General features: G+C 31.8%; 1 protein-coding gene across 2 annotated transcripts in view; it reads left to right on the top strand.

Moving 5' to 3' along the window:
- Positions 1 to 16,437, top strand: part of LOC130898029 (band 3 anion transport protein) — a 207,689-nt gene that overhangs the window by 69,706 nt on the left and 121,546 nt on the right. For both annotated transcript variants that reach the window (XM_057807065.1, XM_057807064.1), the window contains exon 3: positions 278 to 425. In XM_057807065.1, the coding sequence (XP_057663048.1) occupies positions 278 to 425 (148 nt within the window). The remainder of the gene's footprint in view (positions 1 to 277; positions 426 to 16,437) is intronic.

Genomic DNA, 16,437 nt, shown 5'->3' with positions numbered 1-16,437 from the left:
AATATATCAATATTAACGTGGTTACAAACATTGTTGATTTCCAGCACTTAGGCAAGGGATAATTTTGATAATAATTACTACGAAAAACAAGGCCGGAATAGTGAATTCAATGAGGCTGATGTCTCGTTGAGATCAATAAGATTATATACGGATTTCACATAATTCATTCATTCAACGTTTATCTTGGGAAATTTAAGTTTCGCCTAATTGATATAATATTATTATTGAGAAACAATTTATTCAACTACATTTCTTATATTTTTTTTTTATTTTACAGAATAATGGCAGCACTAGCAATGGTGGAGCCGCACAGCTTGATGAAGAATGTGCAAAAGTATTTGCCATGGATAATGATTCCATGGGCTTCGATTTCCACGATCCTCCTTTCTTTGGTTTGCCAAAATACGGGGAAAAAGATTACATTCGTAAGTTATTTTCTATGTTTACTAACACTTTGTATTAGAAAATATTAGAATAAATACTGGAAATTCAACATTTTCCAGGTTACATTTTTACGAAGAGTGTTTCTCTTTTTAGAGTGAACAGTTTGAAATTAACTGTTGTTGAGGGAACGAAATTTAATTAACTATATCGAAATCTGCGGTATTTTGTTGAAACGCGATGACATGGAGCCATTTTTCCAAAGATGAATAATGGACATTATTAAAAATCCATGGAATTTGAAAACATTGAATGCGGACGATCGTGGTCAAGTGAAACAACGGCTTTCAAGTCCGGTTGACGACCTTTTGAGTTAATGCTCGCTACAATAGTATCAAAGGGAAAGATTACAGAAGAAACGCAAGGAGATAGCCAACAGAAAGGAGGCTCCGAGCCACCACGAAAACGCCAGGCAACACAAACTTACATAACTAAAATTGGCCGAATTTTTTTAATGTATGACTATTATTGGTTTGGCTTTAGGCAAAAATATCATGATGGAAAAAAATTAAGAACAAACAAGAGACCGGAAATCATGTATCGTCAAGTTTTAGGTCACTAAACGACGGTTCTATACGGATAGAATTATGAAATTATGCGAAAAATTACAAAATCGGAACTATAATAGTTTCAGGAACTGCGGAAAATACTTAAAAAGCTTATATAATAGTAATCGGTGAGCTCTGGCCTGCGAAAAGATTTAATTCGTCCGTTGGACAGACCTTGAATGAATTTAAACTAATAATAATATATAAAGATGACACCCTCCTTTCATGTCCTAAAATTTTCGGAATATCATGTAGGCATTGTTGAATCCATATCGCATTATAAGATATTCGTGACCGATCTAGACATTGAATACAACTTTTTGGTTATCTTCTTCTGCCATTTCGATGTAGTGGAGCTTACTGGCGAGGTTAGTCTACCATTAATCGTTATTAAATGTTTGCTTAAGCATAAGGTTCGTTAAGGACGGTTCATATGAAAACCAGAATAATTGACTTAGTTTAATGCAGCTATATCTTTCCATGCCTCTTCTTTACGAATCTAAAGACAACAGTATAACTTTGTGTAGGTCGGAACTTCAAATGTTGCTTTGATGTTATTCTTGATTTGGTTGGTGAAGGAGATAATAATGATAACAGGTGGTAAAAACTTCTTACGAAGTTGTTTTATGTACTCTCTTCCTGCGTTGAAAAGTTAGTGCTTCATCGGATCCATTGCTATGAAATTTATTATAATTTTTGGAAAATATTAGGTACCTCCATTTCTAGATTTCTAGATTAGTGATCACAGTACTCCATTTCTTTTCACAGATAATTTACATATAAAAGAAATATCGAAATAATAATTGAAATTGAATGTATTATTTTCAATAAAATTTCGTTTGATAATACGCAAACAATTGTGGAACTTAATGTCGATCAAAAGAGAAAGTAACATACCGAAAATTGACTTATTTTTATTGTGACCTTGAAAATCTTCTTGGAAGCTGAGACAATATCACAAGTAGATAAAAATGTTTCTTGCTGTTAGCATACTATAATAGAATGAACCTTTCTAAATACGCAAATGTTAAAAATGGTTTTAAATTTCCATTATGTAACAACACATCTTTCAAATTAAATATATTTTGAACCACAAACACCATTCTTAAGGGAAATACTTGATATCGAATACCTGCATTAAAACTTCTTATCAGTAGAGGTACATAATGAATTTTCCATATTGTAAACAGAGGAAAACTCTGTACTTCTTCTCCTAAAATTTGTGATTTTCCTTCCATAAAGCTTCAGTCCTTATGAAGGAAACTTTAGGAAGTTTTACCTATTGCTTTTACAACACCATATCACGCAAATAATTTAATTCTTATTGAATAATCTTGTGAATCGCAGGTTCATTCATGTAGGTTCACTACACTGTTTTGCGGAGCTTCCTGAAGAAATGTTCATTATGTCTCATCAAAATTACTATATTTCATTTCACGTCTTTGCTATACAGAAATAACAATCACGAAAATAATGGTGGGTTCTCACTATACCATTCGAATTGCAAAAGGCATACTTTTTCTCTCCTATTTCATCTGCCTAACCAATGACACTCTCTTGATCTTCGATGACAACACATGAAATAAGTCTTTGTCACCCAGAGAATGATCTGGCTTGTGACTCTACCATAAACTCTTCACAAATATAATTTCGGGAGAAATTTAGCAACTGCTGCGTGTATAACTTGCCATTTTTGTCGTTACAAAAATCTTCTTAACCTCACAGAACCATTCACTTTGAAAGTCAAATGTGAACTAAATACACGAAGAAATAACCCATTCTATATAATCTTTCTGCTTATAAATAGAGACCAATTTATTAACACGACAATTTAATACCTGTCAATAAAAAAGGATCGAAAAAACCGGTGTAATTAACATTATATTTTTCACAAGTGTATAAAGGAGATTATTATTCACGAGGTGAAATTTACTGCCATGAGCACCAGCGAGTGGCAGAAATAACCGAGTGAATAATTACTCATTATACGCGAGTAGAATACTATACTTTATTCACGACTACTAAATGCTTTTGTTGTATTTTTCATGTTGTAAAATTTTGTAACAATATTAGAAAACCTATATTTTAATCTAAGAATTATTCCATACAATGTATTATTGTTCTTTTAAACATAGCATATACAAATTATAATAACAGTATAATATCTCCACAATAATGTATTAATTTATAGGTAATTATTGATAATCCCTTCTGCCAGTTCAAAATTCATATACCATTATCCTTCCTTGACTTTAGCGGCAACCAATTTAATGACGCAGCTTCAACAGCGTCTCTAATTTCTGGTGGTGTTGAATGAAAAGTAATTTTTATTTTCTATATCAATTTTCAGTTAGTTTTTAAACGAAATTTTACATAAAATATTGAAACACCGAGAAATCCGACACAATGATATTTCAATTTATAAATTGTTTCACAAACCATTGTACGTTAAAAAACGGATATAAGTCAAACACATCCATGTCGCTCAGTGTTAATGCTCCTTGCCTTCAAAATAGAGGTCTCGGTTTTTGAGTCTGGTTTAGGAAAATTTCCTTTTTTATTTTTTTTTTTATATATACAGAACTAATTTACAAATATTTAGTAATGTTTTTTTGTAACAAAACGGTATAATATAGCTAAATGAAGAAAGCATCTGACTGCAGTGATTCATTGTGAGTGAATAATAACTCATTATACGGAGTGCTTAACGGGTATTATTAAGGTCGAGCAAGAAGGCGTATAATGGATAAATTATACAACAGTTATGGATAAACAATATTATAAAAAACTATATTCGATTCGAGATAGATATTGTAAAAGATCATTTTGAGATTTCTTAACTAGATATAAATTCAATGGAAAACAGTGTACAATGTTCATTATTATTTTATAAACATTTTTTTATTGAATTGTTTGTCAACAAATCTATTCATTTTCATTTTCTATTTAACTTTTCAATCTTCTTCGCGTTCTCTTTAAATTTGAAGTAAAATCCGGTCGCTTATTTTGATAACAAGTTATGAAATTTCTTTGACGACTGGAAATTATTCGGTTCGAACATAATTTCCTCACGACAAAAATTCGTTATTGGAAAATATCCCCCTTGTTTACATCCTGGAAAATCCTTTTTAAACTTCAATGCATACAAAATTGAATGAATAAATGAATTCCTTTTTTCAAATTTCTGAAGTTAATCGAATTCTCGTCTGGCGAAATCACACAGTATTATATGTAATCAAAATAACTGACTTAAAAAGGAAAATAATACACTAACTCAACTGATTTCGACCCATTAAGCTTCTTTTATGGGTTATATAAAATCTGAATAGATCTGAGAATATACGTGACATAAAATATAGAAGTCTAAAAGAACTGAACAGAATCAGACGCTTTTTATATTACGAGACATAACGTTAAATTTTAGAGGTGGTCTGGCAAAGCTGATAAAGTGTGAATCGGCACAGAACCTTGACTTTAGATAAGAAGAGGCAAAAATTATGGATTATCTCTGGAAAGCTTAGTTTTGATCATCGACATATGAAATGTAAATTTTAAAAAATGTGTCTATATTTAATCGTTTAAAATATATGGTTGGATTCAAAATGCAGTGTAGCTTTTTATTTTTTCTGTTTTGAAACACACTATTACAACTTTTCCCTCTGTATATCTGAATAGAGTGCTTCTACAGAATCAAGTTCATCTTTAACTTACTGTTTCTTACTCTCTATGAAACCGGTTGGTTAATCTTCAGTAAGCCGCTGAAATGAGCAGTCAAGTTACTTACATACCAGTATGAACAAACTGTTTTCTTAAACTTAAAGTGAACAAATTGAAACATTAGCAGTTCTTGGATGCGCGATAGCCTTACAATAAATACAAATATTCAACAAGATGAACAATTCGTTCCAAGTATTTAGTATTAACTATTTATCTCCAAATTGGCAACGATGTCTTTTGACTGTGAATTGTGAATAGTCCAGGAAATAGTGTTTTAAAAATAAAAGTTTCGTCTTTTTATCATATTAACAATTAGATTTTTCTTATATATTTGATTTGAAATTCTCATTAAATATACTAAAATAAATGAAATTAACTGCTGAGTATGTATGTGACATAAGTGTATATAATTCAGTCAAGGAATTTTTGATACATTTTTCATTGATAAAATGCTTTCCAAAAAGACAATGTCACGAAGAACTAATCAAGTGATAATTAGATGGGGCGATATCTGGAGAATATGTGGTTTGTGGAACTTCGTATTCCAGCTGGTGTTATCGTGATAAATAATTACGTACTTCCAATAGTTCAGCAGGGATTCTTTTTCTCTCAAAGTTTTGTTTTACCTCAATCTTGATGCATTGGTTGGTGAGAGTTTATCATGAAGAATTCCTTTTAATTCCACCAAATACAAAACTATACTCTTTTCGCATGGGAGTAAAGTTTTGACGTGGTTTTTAGCACTTCGTCTTTATCCAACCATTATACTGTCTATCCAGATAATCCCGAAGCACCCGTTTTCCATCTCTGATAAGAATTTGTTGAATGTAACTCTTTTGGGTTGTTTTCGGTTAATTAATTCACAAGTTTCTGAACTTTACTAAGTGACGCAATTGATAGGAGATTTTGGTGAAGTGAAGAATATTACACAAACCATACCAGATAACAAACAAATACCAGATCAATTAAGTTGAAAATAAAAGACCTTTTTATACCAAAATATGGAAATACTGGAAGGTTTCTTAAAACCAATTTGATAAATGCTTGATTAGATACTGGAATTATTGTTTTTGACTAAAAATTCCCATTTCAAGATTATTTTTCTTATATAAGTAGATTTGGAAGCGTTCTGTAGTAGTTATTCTCTATACTTTGATATGGACAATAAATAAACTAGACGAGATAAAACTAGCAACACTGAATATTTAAATACCACTTTCCTTAAGTGGTAGGTTCTAATTACAGTTGAATGGTTGCTATGACAAAGTAAATAGTGGTACGGAATTTAAAATGTCTTCTTTTGAATTCGGATATCATTTGGTGTTGGTAGATTCTGTCCTTCAGGTACTGTTGGAAACATTGAAACGCTTGATAGAAGACGATTCAAGATGTACCCATTAAGCAATTGAGGCACTCTTGGTATTGAACCCGCAACAGTTAATTGATTTTACATGATCATATTCATATAAAAAAATTAGTTATTCGTTAGATTCTACATACTCTCAATGATTTCCAAAAGGCAGAACAAGATGATACATACATATCATTTTATGACATTCGTACCCGTCAGGAGTCACGAATATTCAGTAACACCAACAACGGAGAAAAAGTAAATGTCTACCAAGAAAGCTTTTTCTTTCGTAGTACAATATTAGTAAAAGCCATTGAGCTTGATGATGAACGTATAGTTATAGCAAACTGGTAACCACTGAAATGTTCACCCGCAGTTCTTGAGTCTGTAAATATTCATACCACAACAGATAGTTGAATTTTAAGTGAACATGCACCCTATTCGCCTGATTTGAATACGTTTGAGTTCTGGTTATTCTTTGAGAGAGAGAGAGAGAGAGATTTTGAGAGCATTCCAAAATTATTGCTGGCTTCAAACTTTATAATTTTTCTGAAGATAAACATGAATGGAAAGCATTTTGCTATAAAGACTTGTAGTTTTCGTACATTTCAAAAACTAATTCGGGTATTATTACAGATAAGTATCTGATGTTTATGGGAGTCACGACAGAATATCTTTACTTTTTCTGACATTAGACGACCCACACTGTACAGTACACGAATTATTTAGAAATTTGTATAATTGAGAGTCCTTTAGTTTCTGAACGCACTGTAAAAATAGCATTAATATCAATGTTTGAATTTTAGCTTGCCCACACAAAGATACAAAATAATATCTTGTCAAAAGTTTAAATGACTCCATTCCAAAATTGAATTTGAGTCTACCAGTATGGTTCAGTTAACCTGTAGACTGTCGTAACTGACAACCGCAGACCGAATGAAACATAATTCAATATTACGGCTTGCTAATTTTCTTGGTGAAAATTCGAAGAGGCATTATTGAATTTCGGTGAATTAACAAAGATCTTGAGGGAAACTTAAATGTATAAGAAAAATATGATCGTCGAAAATTCTATCCGAGACAGTTGTCGGCTCTCCAATTAAATAGCAGAAGAATAAGCGGTCGATTTTGTTACCTTAATCGTTTCTCTTTCGTAATTGAAGACTTTTCAATAGGAGTTGATAATATACTGACATTAGAATTTTTCGTTTAGTTATAGTGTAACGTTTTTCGTATTTATTTACAATATTTCTATTCATGGGGTGAATTAATAAACACTGTCTCTTACGTTCTTAATTTATTTATACACTTAACTCGTAATAACTATAAATATCAATTAAATAATTTCTGCGATTACTTTACTAATCCGTTCGATTCACTACAACTATTTATTTAAAACGAAAAGCGCTGCACTACATAAACTTATTCATGTACCACAAATAGAATTCTACAAAATTCTAGAAACACTATGACTAAATACACTTTTCTTAGAAATGATTTAAAAGAAATACTGTAATAAACAGCCCGCTATAATAAAAAAGTTTATCAAAGGCGCTTCCACCATTTATAAAAAATGTGGAAGACGCCGCGCGAATACGCCGAATCTTTAAAATTCCTTAATAGTTGGACAAGGCTGTCCTAGGAAACCATTTTGCCTAACAATATTCTTTATTCCTACTCCTCGATTTCAATTCACTCACCATTTTCTCTCTAAATTTGTAGTTGATGCTGCACTCGCATTGATTCGAATATGAGTACTGAGCTCTTAGTAAGTTCAATGTCACTTTTATAAGTTGTTTCTCATAGTAGCTAATAGCAGGAGAGGAGTATTCAGTGAATACTGAATCGATCAAAACGCTCGATGTGGTCAAATTATGGTAAAATCGTGCTCTTAATATAAATAAACCCGCAAAACTAAGGGTAGAAATATCAAATTTTATATATTTCCATCAACTAAATGGAAAGTTAATTAAAACATAAAAATACTGTTACGTACAAGATCGCGAAATGGGTTCTTAGGCTGGCCTTGTTTATCTTCAATGGAATTTTAAAATTTGGCGCATTCGCAGCGCCTTTCATCTGTTGTTTTAACTACTGGCGGACGCGCCTTTGATGATTTTTTAATTATAGAAGGCTAGGAAAGTCTATTTATCAATTTTTTGTTCTAAAACTTCGTAGAGTTCTATTTGTGGTATATAAATAAGTTTATGTTGCGCAGTAAGTTTAGTTTTAGATAAATAGTCGGAGCGAATAGAACGAATTAGTAAAGTAATCGCAGAAATTATTCGAGTGATACTTATAAGTAAATTATTATAAGTTAAGTGTATTGTATAATGTGTAAATAAAATACGAACGTAAGAGTCAGTATTTATTAATTCACCCCACGATTAAAAAGAGTGTAAATAAATACGGAAAACGTTACAATACTATTTCTTGAGTCGAATAAAATATCATGTGAACATAACTGTGTTTTATCATAACGGTAGTACAATATTATCAACATTTCTGATTATAAAAAATGAAACTAATTTTGATAAATATTGAAAATATAATATTTGAAATATAGAAAATCGTAACGATCTATTAAAATCTTTTGTATTATTTGAGTTTCTGAAACTCGGTTTATCAAATAATCCTAACTTGACTACTGGTTTAATTTTTTTCTTTGAAATAAACAGCATAAGTTTCTGGTAAATAGTAATTGAAATAAGAATTTTGTGCACTAAGTATAACATCTTTTGATAATTCTTCTTCCCGACTAAAACTGAAAAAGTAAAAATATACATCACATATACACAGATATACATCCATACAGATACTAAAGTTCTACCTGTACTTTAATAAAGGATAGCTTTCTTTAAATTTAACGAAATATGTAACATTTTTTCAATCTAATACGTGGTTGATCTTTGCACTTCGTCGGACATATAACTCAATAAATTTTTATTATTGGAGTTGTCATGTATCGTATTTGCTTACATTTCATTAGTTAACCTCGCAGAATTCAAAAAAAGCTCTTGAAGATATTTACGTACATTTTTTATACTTTTTGAATCATAATAATTTTTTATCACTTTCTTAACTTAAAAACCATAATAACAGTATTCCATAATGCATATCAATTTTGAAATTATAGCCGTGCATGATTTACGCATCCATTAATTGTAGTTTTCGACGCGCACCCCGCCAATTCATTGTCTCAAAACCATTGGCCCTAAAGGGTGCAAGAGGTAGTGATTCAATCTTTAATACATTAATTTTGCATATTCCAAAAATGGGTTTGTAAGCTGTTGCATTGTCTGGACGAAACATCACTTTCTTTTTATCCAAATTCGCACAATACTCGCTGTTGAGTGTTTTTACTTACTGTGGAATCTAAAATAAGTAAAAACCATCGACTATCCAAAATTTAAATAGTCGATGAAAATTATCTCAGGAGCATCTCAAATATCTGACGTCTTGTCCTTGACTACAGATAAAATGGTCTTTACTTTAGTTGGAGCCGCTCCTGCCTATTCAATCCATTGTTTTGATTATTGATTGATTATTAAATAAAAACCAAACATAATCTACGACTCCGCCAGAATATATGTTTGGGCGCAGTCGCCAAATATTTAATTGAGCGCTTTCTTTAAGATTTTGTATTACTAATATTCTAATTCAGAAGGTATGACTGGTCAAAAAGAGGCTTTTTTGATTTCTATAAATATAAAATGCTACCCATCAATTCCTAATTCGTAAGCACGCTTCTCCAATTTCAGAGAGGTCGTAGCACCACTTAGGAACGCGGAGCACGGCCTTTACCTACCTACTACACGTACAGAATCAGTTAAAGGTCAATATTTTACAATGTAAAAAAATGCACAATCACTTGCCATTTGAAATCAAATCGTTATTATCTTTTCCCGCATTTCGCAATAATGTGAGGGCATATTGACTGTACATGCTGCATACTGGTTTAATTTTTGCTATGAAATTAGTACCTGTTACTATTACCTATAATTTTGTTATTCATCGTGGTTTTCTTCTGTATATTGAAATTTTATTTGTATTCTTTATTTAGTTATTTCTACACTTGTTTTTTAGTTTTTTTCAAGCTTTTGTCTACAAATTGTAACAATTGACAATAACACATTTCTCTCTTTCTCTCTCTCTTGAAAATTTTGAATTACATACATTAGAATTTTTAATATTAAGAAAAATATTATTCGTGCAGACACTCTGAACTCATATTTCGAACTGCCGTCGAAATTCAAGGAACTGAATAATACTTTACAGATCAGTGATCATAATAGAATTATTTCAATGGTATACTTCCCAGTTATTACATAAAATTGGATTTTCGCAAGATCTGTACAACGTTCTAGCGAGAAGGTCTATTCAAAACGTAATATAAAAATAGAAACTATTATTGTTCACCGAATCTTTTCATTTCTTCGATAATTTTTTCTGTTGTGAAGCATTTGGATACAATGATTTCAATGAAATATTTTGATAGTCCAACACTTGGTCAAATAGCTCATTCTCGATCTTTTAAACGTTGGAAAAAATTAGTGGATAACTACATAAAGACAGAAAATCTCAAGAATAAGTGTCAGCAAGCTTACAACGAAAACTGTTTTATGTTTACTGTACAAAGTCATCCAGTAATTGTGGCAGTGGTAGTGATAGCTGGGACAAATGTGAGATATCAAACAAAATCTTGCCTTTCTTATTATCATAAGATCCATGTGTATGAGTACGACCTTTATTAGTGCCCTTCGAAATTCTGCTGGATCTTTGGACAATTCAATACAATTCCAAGCCATGAGGACAGTGTATAGGTTGAGTATCCTCAACGAATTAGAAGCTAGAGCAACTGTCCATACGAAAATATGAACGCAGGTTGCAGGTGAATGTTTTACCATTTTGATGAGCAGTGACCAAGGGCGGTCGGTATTTAAATGGCACCTACGACCGTTAATAATAAAAACTTAAGGTACACATCACTGACAGAAAACAATGGACTGGAGAATCTAGGCATACAATACTATATAATTGAGACAACTGGTAGTACACCTGGTTCCAGGATGGATGGCTTAATCAGAGCAGGTTTTTCTAGACACCAGCAGAAATACAGAGAACCTTATCTGCTCAGGGGATTCGAGTGTTTAGGCCTGGAACTAAATACTGTAAATCTTAAGCAAAACTCCAAGCACATTCCAAGCATTTGCGCAATTGAGATAAGGTTCAACTTCCAAAGCAATCAAGTATAGAATCAGTAATCAGTATCGAAACGGTTTGGGAATGTTTAGGCATACTTAACGAACTAGGCAATAATAACCAATAATCGATTCAACATATTAAGGTAGTAGGAGGTAATGAGACAGTTGATAAACTAGCAAAAAAAATAGATCAGCACCGACATATTATTGGAAGAAATTTATAAAAACCAAAAGAATGATTAGACTGTTGGGACAACTTATACGGCAATGGGGTAACTACTGAAAATATGTTACCATAAAGGATTGGGAGAATGCTTTTGTCAGAATAAGTCTACAGAATGAATTTAAGGTGGATCTAATAAGATATTGTCTCCAACATGAATGCCACTAAACTAATGGAAGAAGACGACTACAGATTCTACAGGATAGAAAACGAAAAATTCATCCACATACTTGATACATGCAAAGCACTAAGGTATTTCAGAGGTGTACACCTGGGAGGATGGAGATTAGGAAGACTTGCTAAATCCAGTGGATGTTCTAAAATTTATTCAGAATAAGGAATAAAAACATTCTAGGTTCAGAGACAGTCCTCTTGAAATGAGTGGAGCAGGGGCACAATAAATATTTGTGGTTTAAATGATCAATCATCAATCATCAAGCATACATTACATTATATTCAAATTTCTTTAATAATATTTCGTAATTACTTTGTAGGAATGTGGCAACCCTAATTTGCCAATTTACTGCGTGAATATATTCTGAAAAAAAATTCCAATCATCTCCTAATCGATTGGAAATATTATTTATTAACTTGATACTATCAGCTGATATTCTCATCCTAGTTTCTACTTCACTTTAATGTATTTTGACATGTAATTTAGTAACTTAGCTTGGGTAACCTCAAAAGTCTATTCATAACAAAATTATATCTGTTTAGTTATTGATAAATTTCCATGTTTAAATATAAGCATTATCGACTGAATTAATCATCATCACAAGTCTGATTGAAGATTTAATTAAAAAACGACCATTAAAAATAGAAAATGTGTTTTAATTCATGCATCAATGTTAAATACGGCGTGTGATGAGTATGCAATGTCTGTCTTATATAACACATTCAATGACTATCGGAAACGAAATCTTTCTAGGGTAGTAAAGTAGTAGCTTTGAATACTTAAGACAACTTTAAGAAGGGAAATAAGTCGAGTGAGGACAAGTAACGATCGGAGCGTCCTTCGACTTTAAAAATTGATTAAAATATGCTACAGTTGACTCAAAAAAACAGACAGAGCTTAATGAAGATTGAGACGTGTGAAAACTTGTGAACAAATAATCGTGTTCCAAATTCCATAGAATTGAAAGATCGGCTTCATGCAGATCTGACCTTCATTGTCAAAATTGTTACTGGTAATAAGAATGGAGTCAATGGCTATGACGCTAAGACAAAAAGCAAAAGAAAAGCAGTGTCTTACTCCGTTTGTCAATCAATGTCGAATATAAAGATCAGAGCGATAGTTTTTTTTCAATTATAAGGACGATCAGAGATCGTTCCCGAACAATTGTAAAATTCAAATGTTGCAAGGGGTACTAAAACTTTTGGGAAGAAGCTTTTATGAAACATGTCACGGATTCAACTTTAAAATAAGTGCTAGCTTCTAATATAAAGTGTTACAGGTAAACTCGAATTTTGAATAGAACACCTTGTATATTCTCAGACTTTTCTGAGAATATACATTACATTCCATCGTGTTCTAGTTCTTCCAATATCGATTGCAGATTATAAAAACTTATATAAAAACCCTTGCCGATAATTTTGTTTGATCTACCATAGCCGTAGATACCTCATTTTATAAATTTATTATTTTTATAAATGCTTTTGAAAATCTGTTTTTCTTATGCGAGAAAGAATTCGTTAAAAGGCAATCGAATCATTATAAATTGGACGGCATTATACGCCTTGAGTTGCTTTGTCAACTGATTTCAGTTTTTCTTTACATGTTTCTCGGTTCTGTGGATGATCCACAGCAACCCATAAATCGAACATTTATTTACTCTAGTTAATTCAGCAATTCTTATTATGATTGCATTCTCAGATTGCTGAATATTTTCCTTTTTTTAAAGATTCGAATATATTTTAAATAACTTGCTGTTTGTATATCTAAATCTTTATTATTAAATTCATACCTGTCTTTATTCTCACTACGCTGTGCAATTTCATTGTCTTCATTCGCCCATGGTCTAAAAAACGCCATATTTCTATTCATTTAAAGAAATTTATGAATTAAATAATTCTCACCCAGTGACGCCACTGTTTATCGCAGACTATCGAGTAGAAATAATTCAAAGAAATTGTGTGCATACGCGTTCCGACAGTTTTGGCCAATAGAAATGCATTTATGTTAACGATTACATACGACATAGATTACGACATAGGAGTGTAGTCACTTCTGTTTTATAGCCGTTTTCAAGTTATGAAAGATATAAATTTGTTGTTGACCTCTCACTTAATTCGAGAAGTTTAATAAAATATCATTCCAGTTTTGAAACATCCTCTTTATCAACAACGCTTGACAGAGGCAAAAACTTCAAGTAAGTTTTAGTAAATTTGTGATTGTATTATTCTTAATTCTCTCTGCTCTGTGGCTGCCAGTTTGAAGTATCTAAGAGAAAACCAACAGCTATACTACTACCTCTGAACTGCAGAACAGTTCTTATCTCAGAGATACATAAGTTTGAGTTGTGTTTAATTTATAACTATTTTGTACTGAATTTTTGAGGTTAGGTGTCATTTTTGTGGTTAGATGCTATACGGCACATTCCGTTTTAAAATTAATATTGAATTTGGCACATGAATAAACGCATATTTGTAATTTCAGTAAAAATAGTTCGATGCTACGAGAATGTAATCTTTTAGTGTGGGATGAAAGTACACTGTCTTACAAGAAGCTTTGAACCGGACTCTTCGGGGCTTACGAAATAGTACTAATATAATGCGAGGAATTGTAGTTTTATTGGCTGGTGATATCCGACAAACCCTCCCAGTCATTCAGAGAGGGACACCAGCAGATGAAATTCAGACATGCATTAAATCATCAAGTTTATGGTCGAGAGTTGAAAAAGTCAGCCTGGAAACGAGTATGAAAGTGCATCTTCATTGACGTGGATTCGGGTTTTACGGAGAAATGTTGTTGAAAATTAGAGATGGTGATACTTATTTAATGGCTTCCATGCGAGCGAAGCCGCGGGTAACAGCTAGTAAAGCATAAAAGTAGGAAATTATATATTATTTATTAATTATTTTCTAAAAATCTAGTATGGTCCATGATCAGCACTACAAAATTGTATCTTCTGTTCATTTGAAATTCCCTTAGTTCTGCCAAGTGATGTACGTCGGAACACTATCACTAACTGTTTGGAATTATATGTTTCTCAATGTGTTTTGCTACTTAAATTATGTGAAATAAATCGAAGAGAAATAAATACCGATATCAATAAGGTTGCGAATATCGGCATCGAGCTGCTAAAAACTACCTAAATGTTTCAAAACATGTGGCAATTGCCTTGGATAATTTGCAGAGAAAGAAAGCCATTCATTCAGATGCAGTACAACAATGGAAGAAGCGGAAAGTAGCATTTGAAGATTTGCAATTATTTCTTGAAAAAATATGCCTTTTTCGATATCAAGTTTAACACCATATCATTTCATTGCCCACCTAAAAAGTGATATAATTTAACAGAAAACGAGAGAAATCTTGCCTTGTAAACGATTGAGGAAATGTATGAACAACAAAGTAGGAATAGACATTTCGAAAAAAAATGTTAACTCAGGAAATAACATGAGAACTCTTTAAAATTGATTGGTGGGAAGCATAGATAAATATACCCGAAATTGAAAAGCATCTATATATCATAAAACAATTTTTAAATGCAACCACATCTTTAGCTTCCATTGAAAGCGTTTTTAGCACGTTTCGTCTTGTTCAGGAACGAATTAGGAACAGAAAAGGCGACCAAATTAGTATTTTTATACAAGTTCTTCAATAAAAATTAAAAATCATTTTGGATGATACAGTAAAATTATAATTTGATGTTAAATATGATTTTTATTGAAAAATCAGTTGATTCAAATCATAATTTACCTTTTACAGTATTTAATATAAACACCACATCCCTTCTTCAATTCAACATACGAATATTTTTGGCATTGAAAACGACTTTACAATATTTTACGTCAGCATCATATATTCCGGTTCAATAGGGCTAATGTCTTTTTAGCACCGAACACGACTAAGCAATTAAAATTATAATTGTTAGACCCCTTTTTGGGGTATATAGGTCTACAATGCCACATAGTTCTGAGGTTGCTTGGATGTTATATAAAATGGCTTATACCATTCAAACTATAAGATACATTACATTATAAAAACGAGAAGTCTAGAAATGTAAAGTTCCTTTTTAAAAAATATCGGTGGAATAGAGTAAAACAATATTGTTTCATTTTATTCAATTTCAATTCATGGAATGGCGTTATTTATCATATGATTATGTATAAAAGAACCATGACAGTAATATTAACACCTTATATCAAAATTATATTTAGTCTTATAGTTTTCTTTACAGCGAACAAATCAATTACCTCCTCGGTATCGCTCAATTCTAGCGAAGATTGACATTAATGCGAAATCGTTAAATCCTTTCTGGCCTGTGGAGTTTCTTAAATAAGGTTTGGGACGTTTCAGTCAGAAGAGAGAAAATTCTCTCTCGAAGATTTTAAGAATTTGTGTATGTTTGGAAGTAAAGCCTGTTTGCAATACCAAGAGAGCATATAGTAGTTGATCTAATTCAGATTCTTCTTATTCAGCTTTAACAAAGCGCCATTCCAAATATTTTTATAGAGATCATAGAAGTTCTTCGCAACACACAGGCGGAATTGAAATGTTGAGAGATGAATAAGTGGCTTCATGATTTTGGAATCTCGACTGAAGCAAATCAATGGAATCAATCAAAAGGGAAATCATTATAATAATTCTAAAATAAGTCTCGGGATCTTTAATGTTATATACCAAAAATGTATAGAGTGATGTAGACTTTTGTGTGTCTAAGAGCAAAGGAAATTGACGAATCATAGGAGCGCGGTGATAATAATTATCAAATAAGTTTAATGAGAAAAATG

The sequence above is a fragment of the Diorhabda carinulata genome, chromosome 9, assembly GCF_026250575.1.
Source record: "Diorhabda carinulata isolate Delta chromosome 9, icDioCari1.1, whole genome shotgun sequence".
NCBI classification, from domain to species: Eukaryota; Metazoa; Arthropoda; class Insecta; order Coleoptera; family Chrysomelidae; genus Diorhabda; species Diorhabda carinulata.
The sequence above is the reverse complement of the archived record's forward strand: the minus strand, read 5'-3'. Positions and strand labels throughout refer to the sequence as shown.